Source organism: Spermophilus citellus, assembly GCF_964194105.1.
Source record: "Spermophilus citellus genome assembly, chromosome: 1".
Lineage (NCBI taxonomy): Eukaryota > Metazoa > Chordata > Mammalia > Rodentia > Sciuridae > Spermophilus > Spermophilus citellus.
Window position 1 is genome coordinate 195580694 of NC_138182.1, and position 18974 is coordinate 195599667.

The following is an 18974-nucleotide window of genomic DNA, read 5'->3' on the forward strand; positions in this document are numbered from 1 at the left end:
TAAAATTGGGGGTTCATAACCCACTTCAATCTAATGTATGAAATATAATATGTCAAGAACTTTGTAATGTTGTGAACAACCAATAAAAAAATAATAAAAGCAATCCTCCCACAAAAAAAAAAGAATTCTGTTTATTCATATCACTAATATAAACAAAGCAATAAATCAAACACAGTGTATTAAAGGAACATTTTTTGTTACTTTTAACGATAAATAAATTTCACAGTAGAATTTTTCAGATGTTACAGTAATAACAATACCACCACCAACAGTTAGCACTTACTGAGCCTTCAGTACAATGCTAAGAATACAGTAAGAGCTTTACTTGAATTAACTTGTTTTGAGTCTGTAATTACCCTATGAAGTTCTAAAATCATGGGCATTTTATAGATATGAAGGGTAGTTCTTCACCCTTCAGATTATCTCAGTTGTATAATCATTCAAGTGGTAAATCCAAGATTCAAACTCCAGTAAAGCTCCAAGGTAGCTTGGTGGCAGAGAAGGTGGCCTGCTGTCCCACAGTAGGTGAACTTCTCAGGATGTATGTGCCAGAGGAGATGTACCATCTGCACACTCAGAATCCTCTCACCTCTCCACATCCCTCTTCAGATTGCTCTACACCTACCCCAGCAGCATTCACTAAAGCAGTGACAAGACTGGACCAAAAGGGGTTCTATAAAGGGATGAAGATTATGCTATTTCTCCTGGTTTCTGGGATGAAACACAAGCAGTTCCTTCAGTAAATTCCTATTTTTTTTTAAGAGAGAGTGAGAGGGAGAGAGAGAGAGAGAGAGAGAGAGAGAGAGAGAGAGAGAGAGAGAGAGAGAGAATTTTTTTAATATTTATTTTTCAGTTCTCGGCGGACACAACATCTTTGTTGGTATGTGGTGCTGAGGATCGAACCCGGGCCGCACGCATGCGAGGCAAGCGCACTACCGCTTGAGCCACATCCCCAGCCCCAAATTCCTGTTTTTTATAAGAGGTGGTAAGAGAAAAATTATTATATAACAGGTCTTCATTTTGTAATACTCACTAATGATACTCACTAATAATTTCTTGGTTCCATGAACCAACTTTTGGATGTACTAAGTTATTTTTAAGAGTTGAGCTTTCTATTCAATGAATGCTTTAAAAAATGCTACATACTTTAACAGGACATGGTTGTGGAGATCACCTATCTCAACCTCCACCTTTCCTAAGACCTACTGCAAGTGAACTGAAGTTTTAAAAACATGATGCTGGTTAGTGATAGCAATAGGGCTAGAATCAGTCCCCTAATTCTCAATGCAGGGGTCCCTTTACAATATTGTGTTCCTTTTAGGCATCTGACAGAGATGTGAGATCTGCCCCAAAGCTCAATGGCAAAAAAAATGAGTTAGTATTATAAATGTCATCGCAATCTGTAACAAAAAAATAACAACTCAATACTATAAACTTTTAACCATGAAAAGTACACCAAATTTCAGGGTTTCTCCACATTGTAAAAAGTGTTTCTAAAACCCGAAATGTGACCAAAGTAGAATCAACATGTAGTCTAACAACTTCTGTAAAAAGAAATGGACTGAAAAATCTTTCAACTACATCCAGTGCACAACAGAAAATACTAAATCAATTAAAAGTACAAATATTCCTTTCAAAAGAAGTATTTCTTTCTATGTATTCTAAAACTTGATACTAAAGCAATAAAAAAGAAAATAGACAGAAAAATTGTACATAATTTGGCTGACCCCAGGAGTCTTATCAACAATTAAGTTACTTTCACTAAAAGAGTTTCTCCTAAAACAAAAATACCATCTGTTTTACCTAAAACATTAAGATGTTCTATTTTCTTTTCAATTCAGAAATCACATCTGTAGCTATTTTCTGAAAAGACAGTGAAAGACATTATATTTATGGGTGACTGCATAAGGAATGATTTTCAATCAAAATGTAATTTTCATCTACTGGAAGAAAATTTCATTTCTCCAATGAATAAAATGCTTTAACTTAGGAGAACATATAGTACATAAACAGAATGATTTTCAGAAATAAAAAAGACCTTAAAAGTTAACACAGTAAAATAAGGTTGTTTTGTTGTAAAACACAGAAATGGCAAATACATTCATTTCCACTGGGTATATTTCTGTTGACAAATGAAATCTATTTTGAGCAAGGTTTCCAGGTGAATAGAGGAGAACACAACAACTTTTATTGGTACCACATCTCTTCATGTTAGTGAGCCATCATGCAAGTGGTAAAAATATGATAACAAAACACCAACCACTTTCTATTTTCAAAAACTCTTAGAAACAACATTGGTCCAAGAAAAGATTCCCTACTACACAACCTAATGAACCGAATGAAGATAGAGAACACTAGAGAAGACATCACTCACAGTGAATGTAAACAGAACGTCACAAGGGATAAAGAGCACATTTCGAAGAAAAACACACAAGCCAACCAACCACCTATATGACTTTGGGTAAAAATTAAATATCTAAAACAAATCTGAAATCCAGGTATGTCTTACTTTGAAAAGCAGCCCAATGTTGTATATGATTTTCTTGCCTAAACAAAATAAAATAAAATAAAGCTACTCTCCAAATAAGGATGAAATAAGTAAGGCCAAAGGCCCTATTTAAAATTTTTCTTTTACCACAAAGTTGTGAAGTGCTCTGAAGTCCAAGATGGGCTTGAAGCCCTTCCTGACTTTTTCAGGATCAGGATACCTTCACTAAAATCCTTTTCCTTGTTCCTCTTGTAGTGCACGCTTTATTAATCTGCATTTAGAAGGAAAAAAAATCTGGTTCAGAAGAAGAGAAGACTTTGAAATATGCCACATCACTTTAGTCTATGCTCTGAACTGCTTTCCGTTAATTAGTTTTGTGTTAGCAATTTCAGGAGACATGATGGACATTAGGAGAAGAAGTTCCAAAGAAGGTAGAAACTGGATAGAGAACTAAGTTTTCAAGAGATTGGGAAAAAAAAAAAATGACTGGAGAATTCCTCTCATATAATCATCAATAATCTCCCGCCCCAATAAAAAGCACTTTAAAAATCACTCATATTCCAGATATTTAATTAACTGGAACACTTTCATAGTGCATGATATAACTTTAACTAGTGGTGAAAAAATTGGCACTACAGCTAAAACTGAAGAAACATTCAAAATTTATAATATCTGGCAGACGATACTATCTCATCTCCTTCTCAAAAGTTTTTCTTAGGTTCAATGAAGTCATGAATTTCCAAATATTTTAACTAAAAATTACAATTCTCTTTCCTGGATTACAGGTGGTAGTCCTCATGCTAATTCTGCCTTCATAGTGTAAAGTATCAAAACATCTTATACAATTCTACATATAGAGATAGACACAATTTTCCCCCTCCTTCTGCACTTCCCTGATGATGGTCACTGAATTTCAAGAGGTTGTAAGTTCCATACAAAAGCACTTTAATTCATCAGACAAATCATACAACTAAAAATGTAAAAATTTAACTCACTGTATAATACTAATGATACTAATCATAAACTAGATCTACACAGCTAGTTAAGGAAAGCTTGATTAAAATATGCAAAATAAAAAGACAATTAAAACATAAACTAACCAGGCAATTTAGCAGGTGTTCTCTACTTTGCCACTGTTTTTCAAGAAATAAAACTTAAAACAATCATTTTAAGTGCAATCTGTTTAATCACTTCCACTAAAAAAATCTATAATAATTTTGTACCTAGGAACAAAATCACAGCCGACTAACAATAAGACTGAGGAAAGAAGATTCTTTTAAATTTCACGTGAACTTGATGAAAAGGATGAACACCATGCCTTGAAAGCATTAAGAAGGCAAACCCCAAACTGTACCTCACTTAAAAATCAATGGGTGGTTCTGAGTAGACTATTGACAAACATTTTCTTCAAACTTTTAAATGACAATAAAAATGTACTTAATATGCAATTATATTGTTTAAAGCAAACTACAATAAACTTTAAACTTTCTAATAAAAGAATTGTAAAAAATATCATTCCAGGAGGTGCAAAAATGGGATCAGAAATTTAAAATAAACTAAACAATAGATTGTAACAATCAAAAAGTTTAAAGTTCAGCCAAGAAGCCAGGTATATACTAGTAGAGTCAAGAAAAGGACCTCTTTCAAGTTTTAAAGTCAACTCCTAAATCTCCGTGTTTTAGGGTATATGGTGCAAAGGGTGAAGAGTGAGTACTGCTTAAGCAGCAATTCTTGAGACTCAGATACTTTCCAACAGACTTTGTAAAGGGATAGGGATCCAGACAAGAAGAAAACCAGAAGGCTCAAACATGGATAGCAATTACAATTCAATGCCATTCAAAAGAGTCAGGTTGGTTTCTGCTGTATTTTATCTTTTTTAGGGAATTTGCTAATTGTTTTATGCAATTTCACAATTCTCCTAAACCATTACTTTACAGATCTACAGTCTCTATTCTGTGAAATATAAAAAGCTCTGAAAAAAACAAAAGATTTTTCATAACTCAATTAATGGTAATACCTAAACCAAAATGAACCAAAGCTATACAGAATCTTTATTTTCCCACTGGATTTGGAGACTTTCTCAGCATATCTAACAGTGCATTGATAGTAAATGATGGCAATGGAGTAGGAAGTTATCACTCTCACCAGAAGCTGGCATCTATTCAAAATTCCTAGAGCAACACAATTATTGAGGATCTTCTACATGCTCCTGCCTCTTCATCTCCTTTAGGTGTTAACACAATCTGAAGCTACAGACTTTATAAAAATACTGTGAACAAACTACTTCTACATTTTAAAGACTATCAAAACTAGATGGACATTTTTACCTTCAAGTTGGTGATAAAATTTACAACACCACTTTGGATCTCTTTCAATTAAATGGCTTCCAATGTCCTTTTTTAAAAAATATATATATTTTTTATACCTTTATTTATATATTTTCATGTGGTACTGAGGATCAAACCCAGTTCTTCACATGCACTAGGCAAGTGCTCTACCACTGAGCTACAACCTCAGTCCTCCAATGCCCTTTAAATTCATTTTTAAATTCTAAATTTTGATTCATCCTCAGTTAGCTAGCTAAGTTGATTTTATCAAGAAATATTTTTAAAATTATTTTTAAAAAGGAAGAAAGGGCACATTGTCTAAGTGTTTTGATACTTGAAAATATCTTTTTGTGGTCTTCACATAGGTAAGATAACTTGGAGGTGCTGGGGATGTAGCTCAGTGGTTGAGTTTGCCTAACATGCATAAAACCCTGGGTTCAATCCTCAGCACTACAAAAAAAAAAAAAAAAAAAAAAAGGAAACTTGAATATAAAATGATTCAAATTTTAGTATTATCATAGAAAAGCCTTAAACATCTTTGTTCCATATTGTACACTACTCATCTTCACCTGGACACCTTTGAACTGAACTAAGTTACTAAGTGCTTTAGGACGTGACTCTTCATTTATACTCTCTGTAACGTGGCCCTTTCCATGAGGTAAGTGAGGCCTCTGCTTGGAAAAGTGTTCATCAATTATACCTTTACTCATTGCCTTTACTGTATTTTTTCCCTAAAATAAATGTAACTCTTTTGTTGGAATCTTATATTCCACATCTATCATTGTCTTCCTCATTGTATCCATTCACCTTCCTTTTTTCTCCATTTTTAAAACAGCATTTCATAGGCTCTTTTTCATGTCATGGACATACCCTGTCACAACACCAGCTTCAATCATCCATATCCCTAGTGAAGATATTGTTATTGATTGCCCAACTATCTTTCCTTATCTCACTTCTCTTTTTCCCACTTCATCTTGCCAACTTTTCAGCTTTATGTTCTCTGATGTGTACTTCTTAGAGATAAAGAATTCAAACTAGATTTTTTCTCTTTTTTTTTCCTTTTTCTGGCCTCAGTAATACTAATAGATCATTTTTAAAAGAAAGTTGTTTTTCTGAGTCTTCACATTACCCCTGTTTTCTTGTCATTCTGTAGAGCTTTCACAAAGTTTCCTACAATTACTTTCCATTCATTTGTCCTCATAGAAGTAGACACCCACCCAGGCCCTGTGTTTACTAAAGGTACGCTTGGGTTATTAATTTTGGCATTAGTTGAAGTCCCTTTCTTATCTAGAGTTAGTTTATTTGACAAATAATTTGTTGAGCATCACCAGCGTGCCAAATACTTGCCAGGGAATTCAAAAGCAAACAAGTCCACTGTCCTCATGGAGCTAATATTTTAGCAAGATGGACAACAAGGAATAAATAAAATAACCAGTTTGTTTAATAACACCATTAAGGATATAAAGAAGATGCAGTGATAGAGAAAAGAGTAATAATAATCTCACATAAATAGTTCAGACTGACTGCAAATTCCCAGAAGGCTCACATCCAAGATGGCTGTGCCTGACTGGTATTCAATCCTCGACATCAGCTCTGATGGTTTTGAACACAAGGAAAGTTTCTCTCTTCAACAATAATATCACAGTAGTATGGCCCATGATGCCACCATCAACTGAAATTTCCTTGAGCAAATACTTCTCTAGATTGGTGATCTACCATCATTTCTCACTTGTTTCTAACTACTTTATATCTGGTAGATTCAGTCTCCAAATTCATTGCAAAATATGCAGTGAAAGCCCTCTTGTCAATGTAATCAAGGCTGGCAACAGATCTGTTCAATGAGAGTTAAAACTGACCTGGAAATAAAAGTTAAAGTAGGAAATCATTATGACAAGTACCAATTACTGTCAACACTGTACAAATGTACATGATACTCTAATCTACTGATGTAAGAACAATTCTTATGGGATAACTTAGACAATGGAACAACTAATTGGAGTTTTTGTCCTATTTTTTGCATAACCAAAAACATGATGAATCATCTGTGGTTTTAAGCTTAGGTTTCTCTACATATAGAGTGAGAACTTAAACTTGTGAATATTAAGCAATCTGAGGATTGTTTCTACATTTTTATGATTTTATTCCACATCTTTTTGCAGTTGTCTCACCAATATTGATCAGTGACTCACCTTTGTTGAATCTTTCCAAAGCAGTCAACTTTGTAAAAGAGGTCTTTTTATATAACTCATTAGTTTAATTAAAAAAATTATAAGGGGAAAATAACAATAAAAATCTGATTCAGAGATAAATAACTGATATGATAATCACAACTGTGGTATGTTGACTGTCAATCCAAGGTTTTGGAGTTCCCATGATTGTTCATCATCTTCTGTTTTCATATATGCTTTAATGGGAAATTAAGTCAGTCTTAGGGTTCCTAGTCAGTCATCATGTAAACTGGAAGTCCGTTTTTTTTTTTAATAAAATAGGTATTATTTCACATAAGTCAATGCAAGGTTGAAACAGTGTTTTAGGAATTAATGTTCATGATTCCTGATGACACAAAATATACAGAAATTATAAGCGTGGAGAGGACACAGTGAAAGAGATATAGTCTTTCCTGTTCATTTCATCCTCCAAAGAATTTTATATTTCTCTAAAAATTAGGTCAAGTGAAAAACCTGTGAATGATTAATTTAAAATGGAAAACACCAGGTAAGGTCACTTTATGTTGCCTACCCAGACATGATTGCTAAACCACATCAAAAGACTAGTCAATGCAAAGAACTTTAAATATAAAATCAACTTATCATGTTGAAGGTACTTTCAATTTTCTTAGAAACTTCTTAGACTTAAACAATATACTATGTTCTATTTGGTCCTTTTTATTTTTTGGTTTTTATTTATTTATATATTCAGCTATTATTTATTTATTTATTTATGGTCCTGAGGATTGAACCCAGTTATTGTACAACTGAGCTATACCCACAGTGCTTTTTATGTTTTATATTGAGACATAGTTTTGCTAAGTTGCCCAGGGTGTCCTTGAACTTGCAATTTTCCTTCTCAGTCTCCTCAGTAGCTAGAATTACAGGTATATGCCACCGTGCCTGGCTAGGATAGGTCTTAATCTAATATAACTGGCATCCTCAAAAAAATTCCAGAAACTAAACAGAGCACAGAGCAAAGAGGATGTCAAGTCACAGGGAGAATAGCATCTACAGCTAAGGCATGCCTGAGGCTACTAGAAGCTAGTAGAGAAGCATTGAACAGATTCTCCCTCGAAGTCACAGAGGAACCCATCCTGATGCCACCTTAATTTCCACCTTCTGAACTCCAGAGCTGTGAGACAATACATTTCTCTGGTTTAAGCCACCTAGTTTATGGTACATTTTTGTTGTTGTTTATTATCTGACCCTCATCTACCCTTGCCCCAGAACAGAGGGTTGAACTCAGGTTTGCTCTAACACTGAGCTACATCTCTAGCTTTTTTTTTTTTTAATTATTTATCAAATTTTTTTCTAAATTTTGAGACAGGGTCTTGATAAGTTGCCCATGCTTGCCTCAAACTTGCAACCTTCTGCCTCATCCTTTCTACTAGCTGGGATTCATAGGCATGTGCCACTGAGTCCAGCTATTCTATTCAGTCTTTTAGGAAAAAATATTTCTAAAAATATTCCAATAGATTACAAACAGGATGAAATATGCCTCTAGATCATCAGAGAATTAATCAAACTGTATCTTGAAAAAGTTAAAGTTAACAAAATATAATAGAGATATAATGTAAAATAATATAGACATAAATACATTTTGTAATCAAATTATGATTAAACAGAAAAGCATCTCACAAAAGAGTTTATGAGCACTCCCCCTAAATTCAATATAAATTCATAAACTCATTATACCATTACTGCCAACATAGACGTAGACTAGATTAGCTCAGATTTTATGTTTTTAAGGGTCTTTAGCATTAACAATTAGCAATTCTCCAACAAATAAAAATTTTTACAGCAGATTTAAAGGTAAGAAGTTTCAGGAGTTCAGAAAAATAGAACCTGTTGAGGATCTAGGGTATCAATTCCTAGTCAAATCATGTTTTTTATTATCACCTTAAATTTGCTTGGGATAATTTTTAAATGCAGCCCATCATTTCTGGGTTTGTTTGTGGTGCTGGGTATTGAACCCACAGCCTTGTCCAAGCTAGGCAAGTAGCTCTAACACTGAGCCACAACCCCAGCCCTCCAGATCATCATTTTCAAGAAAGAAAACCCTTTATCTTCCTGACTTTATACACTTATTTTTCAGCTAATCAATGTGAAGCCATTTCCATAATAGTTTCTAGTAAATGGTAAGATTTCAGGGCAAACCATTATAATCCAGGAGCAACAGCGCAGTTCTTAAACTAATTATCACTGCTAGCACTCTTTCACCTACCTACAGCCAAGCACTAGGTAAGCTCCTTCTGCATATTTACAACTCTTGTTATCAGACTCCTTTGTCAGATCAGAGCTGCCTTGGTTCAAGTCGTGGAATTTCAGTTTCATTCTTAGGCTACAAATGCTTCTACCAAATGTATGTTATAATAAAGTTGCCAGAATCTGAGTGGTTATAATTCTGTTTTCCTAAAAATTCCATTTCCAAACAACAAAAATAAAGTTTTGAGCTTGGTTTCTTCATTTAAAACTTACACTTAAGCAACTGTTTCGATACAGTATAGATACCTTCTCAGATACATTTTTACTTGATTTACAAATGCAGTGATGACAATGACAACAAAGGAAAACAGAATCATCTGAAACCTTGAATCTCATTATACTAATAGATAATTATTGCCAGGACAATTATTAATAATAACACTAAAAATAAAAAAAAATGCAGGATTGTACAAATACTCCACATGTCAATAACAACAACAAAAGTCATGAAGTCAACTCAATCAGCTATTTGGGAGTACCTTTTGCAGCCCTCATGATTAAGAAACCCTAAACATGATATCTTGATGATGTTAATTCTATAAGAATGTGATGATGTTTAGATGAAACCTAAACATTTTAAATCTCAAATATGTACCTCTACAAATTCAAAGCTCTACTGATTTGCAATTTATTTTATTTGAAGGTAGCATTAATAAGTTCATTCACTAGGAAGCACTTTTGGCACCCAACCTCCAAATATCATCTAGGGAGAACATACACCAGATGCCACATTTTCACACACACTATGAGCCACATACTATGCATATCTGGTGTCTAAAACTTCATATTCTCTTCAATCAATAATTAAATGTATTCCAAAAAATCTTTATATTGAATTCTTACTATGTTGAATGTAATACACAGGCATACTGGTAGAAATAAATGAAAGAAATAGTTTCCACCCTCAAGGAGTTTACAATCTAGTGGGATTAACTTCAAATAATTACACTGGCAGAATTAAGCCAGCATCAAGGGCTAGTGCTAATTTAGATGAAAATTTGGGGCTACCATCATAATGGGATGGGCATCTTGGAAGGAGACTGAGTTTATTTTGCACATGGGAAAAATGGGAATCATGGTAGCCAGTGGTTCACCTGTGACAGTCTCCAAGGATGATGGCCATCAGTCCCTCTGCTTTTTATACGTGTTCCGCATACCAAGAAATAGAGAATAATTCCCTTCCCCTTGTATCTTGGCTAACCTTAGTGACTTCCTTGACCAAAAGAAGTAGTAGAAATGACCTTTAGGACTTCCATGTGAGGTCCTAAGAAGCCTTGAAGTTTCTACCCAGAAAACTCTCAGGTATCTAACTCTTGGACCTCATTCTCAGAAAGTGCCACCACAGTTAAGGAAGCCACATCATATGAAGAGGCCACATGTGAGCACAGGCAGTTGACAGCTCAACTCAACTCAGCCAAAGAGCAGCAGCAACATTCGGCAATGGGAGAGAGTCCTCTTGGACCCAGCCCTGTTAAGCATTTGGGGAATTCCATTCCCAATCTGTAATTGCCTATAACAGTATGAGAGACCCTAAGCAAGAACTGGCCAGCAATTCTACAGAATCCCAGGAGAGACAGTAAACTGTATTGAAGGCATTAAGTTTTAGGATAGTCTGCTTAGGCAATAGACTACTAAAACATTTGATTATCAGGTCACACTTTCTTCAATAGGCAATAAGTCCCTGGAGAATACTGAGACAAAAAATAACTTTCTCAGAGCTCTGCTTTGGGGTAGATTCCTCTAATAATTACACGTAATAATGAGGGTCATAGAGAAACTGAACACAAAAAGGGCAAGAAGCCACTACAATAGTCCAAGCAAAGCCAAAGAGTAATAGGAAAAAGAGTATGGATATCAGAGATGAATAGGGGTAAAATCCAAAGACTCCAATTGGTGAAATTTAAGAACAGAAGGCAGAGGTCAAAGTGAGTTCTAGGGTTACAGAACTGAGACAACCAAAAACACAGTAATTCTATTAATCAAGATTAGTCAAAAGGCATATATGAAGAAAATCAGAGGAAATTAAGTTTTAAGTGCTGGGAGGTCAATAAGGTAGAATCATTCAATAAGCAAATGGCATTGGGGAACAGAGTGCCTTTTATGAAATTAAATACTTTTTATATCTGGTTGATATCTGAAGTCACCCAAAGCCCAGAAAACATTGACTTTCATTGTGTCTTCACAGTGTAACAGGTTTCTTTTCAAGTTAATCTCTTTTCTTGGCAGGACAGATGGAGGGAGAGAGGACGGAAAGAGGGAAGGAGGGAGAAAAAGATAGATGCATAGAATAGTTTTCCAACAAATACATTACTAAAAATTAAAAGCACTTAAAAGCAAATTTATAATAGTAGTTTGAACAAATTAATCTCAAACTGAAACAGCTTGCTATGTTTTAAACGTGCCCCTACCCCCAACCCCCTGCAATGTTCATGTATTGGAAACTTAATCCCCAATGCAACAACATTGAGAGGTGAGACCTTTAAAAGGTGATTAGGTCCGAGGCCTCTGCCCACCATCATAAATGAATTAATGGTTATCACAAGAGCGGGTTAGTTAGCTTGTCAGTGAGTTCCTGATAAAATGATGGGTTTAGACCTTCCCCCACCCTCTTTCTTTGGCAGGCTCTCCTGCCATTTCACCTTCCACCTAGGAATGATACAGCCAGAAAGCCATTGCCAGATGCAGCAGCTCCATCTCAACTTTTCGGGCTTCAATACGATAAGCCAAATGCATTTCTGAACACTATAAATTACTTAGCCTGGTATTTTGTTACAGTAGCAAATCAAACCAAGACAAATTTTCTACTTAAAAGTTAAATTCTTCCAAGTCCCCAATCTTGCAAGTCTTTCTATTAAGTTGTTTGTAAACAGTGTCTGTAGAAAATTATGAATGTAAAGAAACAAAAACATCTACTATGTTTAAGAATTCTTTATGGCTAGACAATTTATGACTTGATCAAGGGGCCCTAACTTTAACTCTTAATAGTAACTGTGTATTCTACACAAAAACTATAAAATTCACACATTACATAGCTCACATAACCTAGTGAACTAAATACAAAGATGTATATTATACTAGGTTATAGCTATAATTAATGTTCCCAATGCCATGATAAAATAATTTATACCTATGGGTTTAAATTAGTGTTTCTCAATATTTTTTACATTATCACTAAGGACTTGTTTCAAACTGTATGCTTTCTAATCAATCACCATATAGTTTTAATACCTCACATAACCTATTTATCTGTTTTATACTATATTTGTGCTTTATATTAACAAAAATAAGATATTTTACAAATCCCTCCAAATTTTCACCCTCCTGGGAAGAATATCTCTGTCATTGTGAATACATGGTTTATTTAGGTTAATAATTTGATGCTTAAATAGAAACTATATTTATAATTAAAATAAAGCTAACTAAGCCCTTGAGCATTATGGAAGAATAAGAGAAAGACTCATAGCCATACTTCTAAAATCTCTAAATAATAACTGAGATCAGTAATTATTTAATGTGCAGCACACATTCATTTGAAAGGTCACTATCATTATTCTTCACTGATTTTCCTAAACAATCAGTAATGAAAGTAATTTGTGGCTAATAAGTTAAATGTAGATTTTATAACCAAAAATAAAAACTTCTATTAATAAAGTTCTCAAGTACAAAATGGACAAAATACATAAAAATAAGAATCTGACAATCAGAAGGATTCCCAATTTACCTAATTGTGAAAATGGCACTGACATTTGATAGAAAAGTACTAGAAAAAAAATAATAAGAGGAAGAACATTATTTAAACACCAACTGTTTTACAAAAAAAATATTAAAAAGCAATCATTTTACTAATAACCTTTAGAACTCTATTTGTTTATCTATAATTAAAACTCCTCAATACGAAGGTTCAAAGATAATGTTTCCTTAATTATACCATAATTTTCTGAATTTCTACCTGTAACATAACTAAGGATAAATTATCAATTATTGCTGGCGAAGGTTAGAACATTAAAGGAAGGAAAAAATTACAGGAATGTATTTCTTTCTTTGACCCATTTTGACCCCAGCCCACCTCATCCCACCCATACCAATATGTATCTAGAACAAAAATAAGAGATAGAGATAGAGTGTAAATTACTTAGAGTAAGTATTTATTATTCTTTCAGGAAGCAAATCAAAAGATCTTTCCCCCAACAAAACATAAAAAAAGAAAAAGTTAATAGGAGGATTATGTCTAAAGCCAAATAGGCTACCAACACTCTAGATTATTAGGGATATAATACAGACATACAACCTCAAATGTATTACAACCTCAAATGTATTAAACATTGCTTAGTTAAAAATTAAGGATATGTTCAATAACTTAGACTTAACTGACATATATAGAATATATCAACCATCATCAAGTGGATATACTTTTTTCTCAGCAGCACATGGAACCTTCTCAAAAATAGATCATATATTATGCCATAGGGCAACCCTCAGTAAATATAAAGGGGTTGAGATAATACCATGCACTTTATCAGATCATAATGGAATGAAACTGGAAATCAATGATAAAAGAAGGAAGGAAAAATCCTACATCACATGGACAATGAACAATACGTTACTAAATGATCAATGGGTTATAGAAGACATAAAGGAGGAAATCAAAAAATTCTTAGAGATAAATGAAAATACAGACACAACATATCGGAATCTATGGGACACAATGAAAGCAGTTTTAAGAGGGAAATTCATCGCCTGGAGGTCATTCCTCAAAAAAAGGAAAAACCAACAAATAAATGAGCTCACACTTCATCTCAAAGCCCTAGAAAAGGAAGAGCAAAACAATAGCAAATGTAGCAGAAGGCAAGAACTAATTAAAATCAGAGCAGAAATCAATGAAATTGAAACAAAAGAAACTATTGAAAAAATTAACAAAACAAAAAGTTGGTTCTTTGAAAAAATAAATAAGATCCACAGACCCCTAGCCATACTAACGAAGAGAAGAAGAGAGAGAACTCAAATCACTAACATACGGGATGAAAAAGGCAATGTTACAACAGACGCTTCAGAAATACAGAAAACAATTAGAAATTATTTTGAAAACCTATATTCCAATAAAATAGAAGAAAGTGAAGACATCGATAAATTCCTTAAGTCATATGATTTGCCCAGACTGAGTCAGGAGGAAACTCACAACCTAAACAGACCAATATCAATAGATGAAATAGAAGAAGCAATTAAAAAACTTCCAACCAAGAAAAGCCCAGGACCGGATGGGTATACAGCGGAGTTCTACAAAACCTTTAAAGAAGAATTAATACCAGTACTTTTCAAGTTATTTCAGGAAATAGAAAAGGAGGGAGCTCTTCCAAATTCATTCTATGAGGCCAACATCACCCTGATTCCGAAACCAGACAAAGACGCCTCAAAGAAAGAAAACTACAGACCAATATCTCTAATGAACCTAGATGCAAAAATCCTCAATAAAATTCTGGCGAATCGGATACAAAAGCATATCAAAAAAATTGTGCACCATGATCAAGTAGGATTCATCCCTGGGATGCAAGGATGGTTCAATATACGGAAATCAATAAATGTTATTCACCACATCAATAGGCTTAAAGAGAAGAACCATATGATCATCTCAATAGACGCAGAAAAAGCATTTGACAAAGTACAGCATCCCTTTATGTTCAAAACGTTAGAAAAAATAGGGATAACAGGAACTTACCTCGACATTGTAAAAGCTATCTATGCCAAGCCTCAGGCTAGCATCATTCTGAATGGAGAAAAATTGAAGGCATTCCCTCTAAAATCTGGAACACGACAGGGATGCCCCCTATCACCACTTCTATTCAATATAGTTCTCGAAACACTGGCCAGAGCAATTAGACAAACGAAAGAAATTAAAGGCATAAAAATAGGAAAAGAAGAACTTAAATTATCACTATTTGCGGATGACATGATTCTATACCTAGAAGACCCAAAAGGGTCTACAAAAAAACTACTAGAACTAATAAATGAATTCAGTAATGTGGCAGGATATAAAATCAACACACATAAATCAAAGGCATTTCTGTATATCAGCGACAAAACTTCTGAAATGGAAATGAGGAAAAACACTCCATTCACAATATCCTCAAAAAAAATAAAGTACTTGGGAATCAACCTAACAAAAGAGGTGAAGGATCTATACAATGAAAACTAGAGAACCCTAAAGAAAGAAATAGAAGAGGATCTTAGAAGATGGAAAAATATACCCTGTTCATGGATAGGCAGAACTAACATCATCAAAATGGCGATATTACCAAAAGTTCTCTATAGGTTCAATGCAATGCCAATCAAAATCCCAATGGCATTTCTTGTAGAAATAGATAAAGCAATCATGAAATTCATATGGAAAAACAAAAGACCCAGAATAGCAAAAACAATTCTAAGCAGGAAGTGTGAATCAGGTGGTATAGCGATACCAGACTTCAAACTATACTACAGAGCAATAGTAATAAAAACAGCATGGTACTGGTACCAGAACAGGCAGGTGGACCAATGGTACAGGATAGAGGACACAGAGACTAATCCACAAAGCTACAACTATCTTATATTTGATAAAGGAGCTAAAAACATGCAATGGAGAAAGGATAGTATCTTCAACAAATGGTGTTGGGAAAATTGGAAATCCATATGCAACAAAATGAAACTAAATCCCCTCCTCTCGCCACGCACAAAAGTCAACTCAAAGTGGATAAAGGAGCTAGATATCAAACCAGAGACTCTACGTCTGATAGAAGAAAAAGTTGGTTCCGATCTACAGATTGTGGGGACAGGCTTCAAATTCCTTAATAGGACACCCATAGCACAAGAGTTAATAACAAGAATCAACAAATGGGACTTTCTTAAACTGAAAAGTTTTTTCTCAGCAAGAGAAACAATAAGAGAGGTAAATAGGGAGCCTACATCCTGGGAACAAATTTTTACTCCTCACACTTCAGATAGAGCCCTAATATCCAGAGTATACAAAGAACTCAAAAAATTAGACAATAAGAAAACAAACAACCCAATCAACAAATGGGCCAAGGACCTGAACAGACACTTCTCAGAGGAGGACATACAATCAATCAACAAGTACATGAAAAAATGCTCACCATCTCTAGCAGTCAAGGAAATGCAAATCAAAACCACCCTAAGATACCACCTCACCCCAGTAAGATTGGCAGCCATGATGAAGTCAAACAACAACGAGTGCTGGCGAGGATGTGGGGAAAAGGGTACTCTTGTACACTGCTGGTGGGACTGCAAACGGGTGCGGCCAATTTGGAAAGCAGTATGGAGATTCCTGGGAAAGCTGGGAATGGAACCACCATTTGACCCAGCTATTGCCCTACTCGGACTATTTCCTGAAGACCTTAAAAGAGCACACTACAGGGATACTGCCACATCGATGTTCATAGCAGCACAATTCACAATTGCTAGACTGTGGAATCAACCCAGATGCCCTTCAATAGATGAATGGATAAAAAAAAAATGTGGCATTTATATACCATGGAATATTACGCAGCACTAAAAAATGACAAAATCACGGAATTTGCAGGGAAATGGATGGCACTAGAGCAGATTATGCTTAGTGAAGCTAGCCAATCCCTAAAAAACAAATACCAAATGTCTTCTTTGATATAATGAGAGCAACTAAGAGCAGAACAGTGAGGCTGAGCAGGAAGAAAAGACTAGCATTAAACAGAGACATGAGGCGGGAGGGAAAGGGAGAAAAAAAAAAGGGAAATCACATGGAAATGGAGGGAGACCCTCATTGTAATACAAAATTATATATAAGAGTTTACGAGGGGAATGGGATAACAAACATGGAGGGAAATGAATTTCAATAGATGGGGTAGAGAGAGAAGATGGGAGGGAAGGGGAGGGGGGATTTTAGAGGATAGTAAAGGTAGCAGAATACAACAGTCACTAATATGGCAGTATGTAAAAATGTGATGTGTAGCCGATGTGATTCTGCAATCTGTATTTGGGGTAAAAATGGGAGTTCATAACCCAATTGATTCTAATCTATGAAATATGATTTGTCATGAGTTTTGTAATGTTGTGAACATCCAATAAAAAAAAAATAATAATAATAATAAAAGATTGGGAATATGGCTCAAAAAAAAAAAAGTTTGTCCTGATATTGTCACTCAAGTCATTAAAAACCAGAAAACAAAAAATAAAAAAATAAAAAAAAAAAATTAAGGATATGTTTTAAAATTTTATTATTGGTCTTTCTTTCAGTGTCATTATTTTTTCATCCTATGACCTTGCAGCCTGAAAGCTTTAAGACTTCAGTAACGTTGGTGATAATGTTAGAATTAATAAAAATTACTTCTCTTGTTCTAAGGTCTAAGCTGTATAAGTCTTAAGTCTCTACTGAAAAAAATTAGACCACTAAGGCATTAGTCTATTCTTAACCAAACCCCCAACTTTACTAGCAGTTGCAAATATAATCTAATACTTTCATTCCACTTATTTTTAATAAAGCATAGTTAATTAAAATCATGAACTCTTCAAAATTATTTTTTTATTCTTCGATTTTTAAAGAAGTGACAATTCCTCAATTAAGATGGTAAAGAGTTACACTACAAAACATGCTACATGTCCGGATGCACTGCATGACAGAATAATATTTAGCCATTAAAAATAGGTACCTTGGTGGTGAAAGAATGACTAATAAAAACAGAGCACACTTCTCTATAAATCAGAGGTAGCCACCAATTAAATGCCCTAGTTTTTGTTAATAAACAAATTTACCATAAGTTAATATTGCTAAAAACAAAGCAGTCTGACTAACAAAATGACAATTTTCTAGTGAACAATTTATAGAAGGAAAACTGACAGCATTTTAATATATACAATAATAATAATATGTAATATTAACACATATAACAATAATATTATATATATATATATATATATATATATATATATATATATATATATACATGTCTATGTATAGATATAAAAACAAAAGTAGGATTAGGGATTAATAGAAACCAGTAAACGACATGAAAGGTTAATCATGAAAGGATATAATCGTAAGTAATCAAAATTACAAAGGGCATTTTTTAATCACAAGCTACACACCATACTTTATAGTTTAGAAAAATATTCTTCTAGTAGTTTATTTAGCAATGTATCAACCACTGTGTTAGCTACTAGTATTAAACATGAAAGAGTCAAAGAAGAAAATATATTTCTTCAAACAGAAATTTGGAAATTAATGAATTGATTAAATTGAATATTAACCCAAAATATATGCTGTCTAAAAACCAAAGTATGAAAGCCAAAAAAAAAGTCAGTCAGAAAAACGGTAAAAATGTATAAGAAATTACAAATTTACCTTGGCTCCTGTATACTCGGTTTTATTACATGGTTTTGTGGCAGAGAATCTTGTGATTTTTGTATTGAACTCTATAAAAGTGAAAAATAATTTATTTTATTTTTAAAACAAAATCAGCTATGCAATAGTACTATGCAAACATCTTTAAAAGGGTACAACAGGAAAAGAAATTTTTCTCAAGCTACATAATGTACATCAAAATTCAAAGTAAATAATCTGTGAATATGTATGTGCATTTGCACACAAATATGTTCAGACTTCAAGCACAACATACATGATCACAGCTAGAGTACATAATGAGTCATTCCACTTAGGAACCA

At 33.9% G+C, this 18974-nt stretch overlaps 1 protein-coding gene across 2 annotated transcripts in view; it reads right to left on the reverse strand.

Annotated features, from left to right (window-relative positions):
- Nucleotides 1–18974, reverse strand: part of MAN2A1 (mannosidase alpha class 2A member 1) — a 175916-nt gene that overhangs the window by 65242 nt on the left and 91700 nt on the right. For both annotated transcript variants that reach the window (XM_081291424.1, XM_081291425.1), the window contains one exon: nt 18655–18725. In XM_081291424.1, the coding sequence (XP_081147550.1) occupies nt 18655–18725 (71 nt within the window). The remainder of the gene's footprint in view (nt 1–18654; nt 18726–18974) is intronic.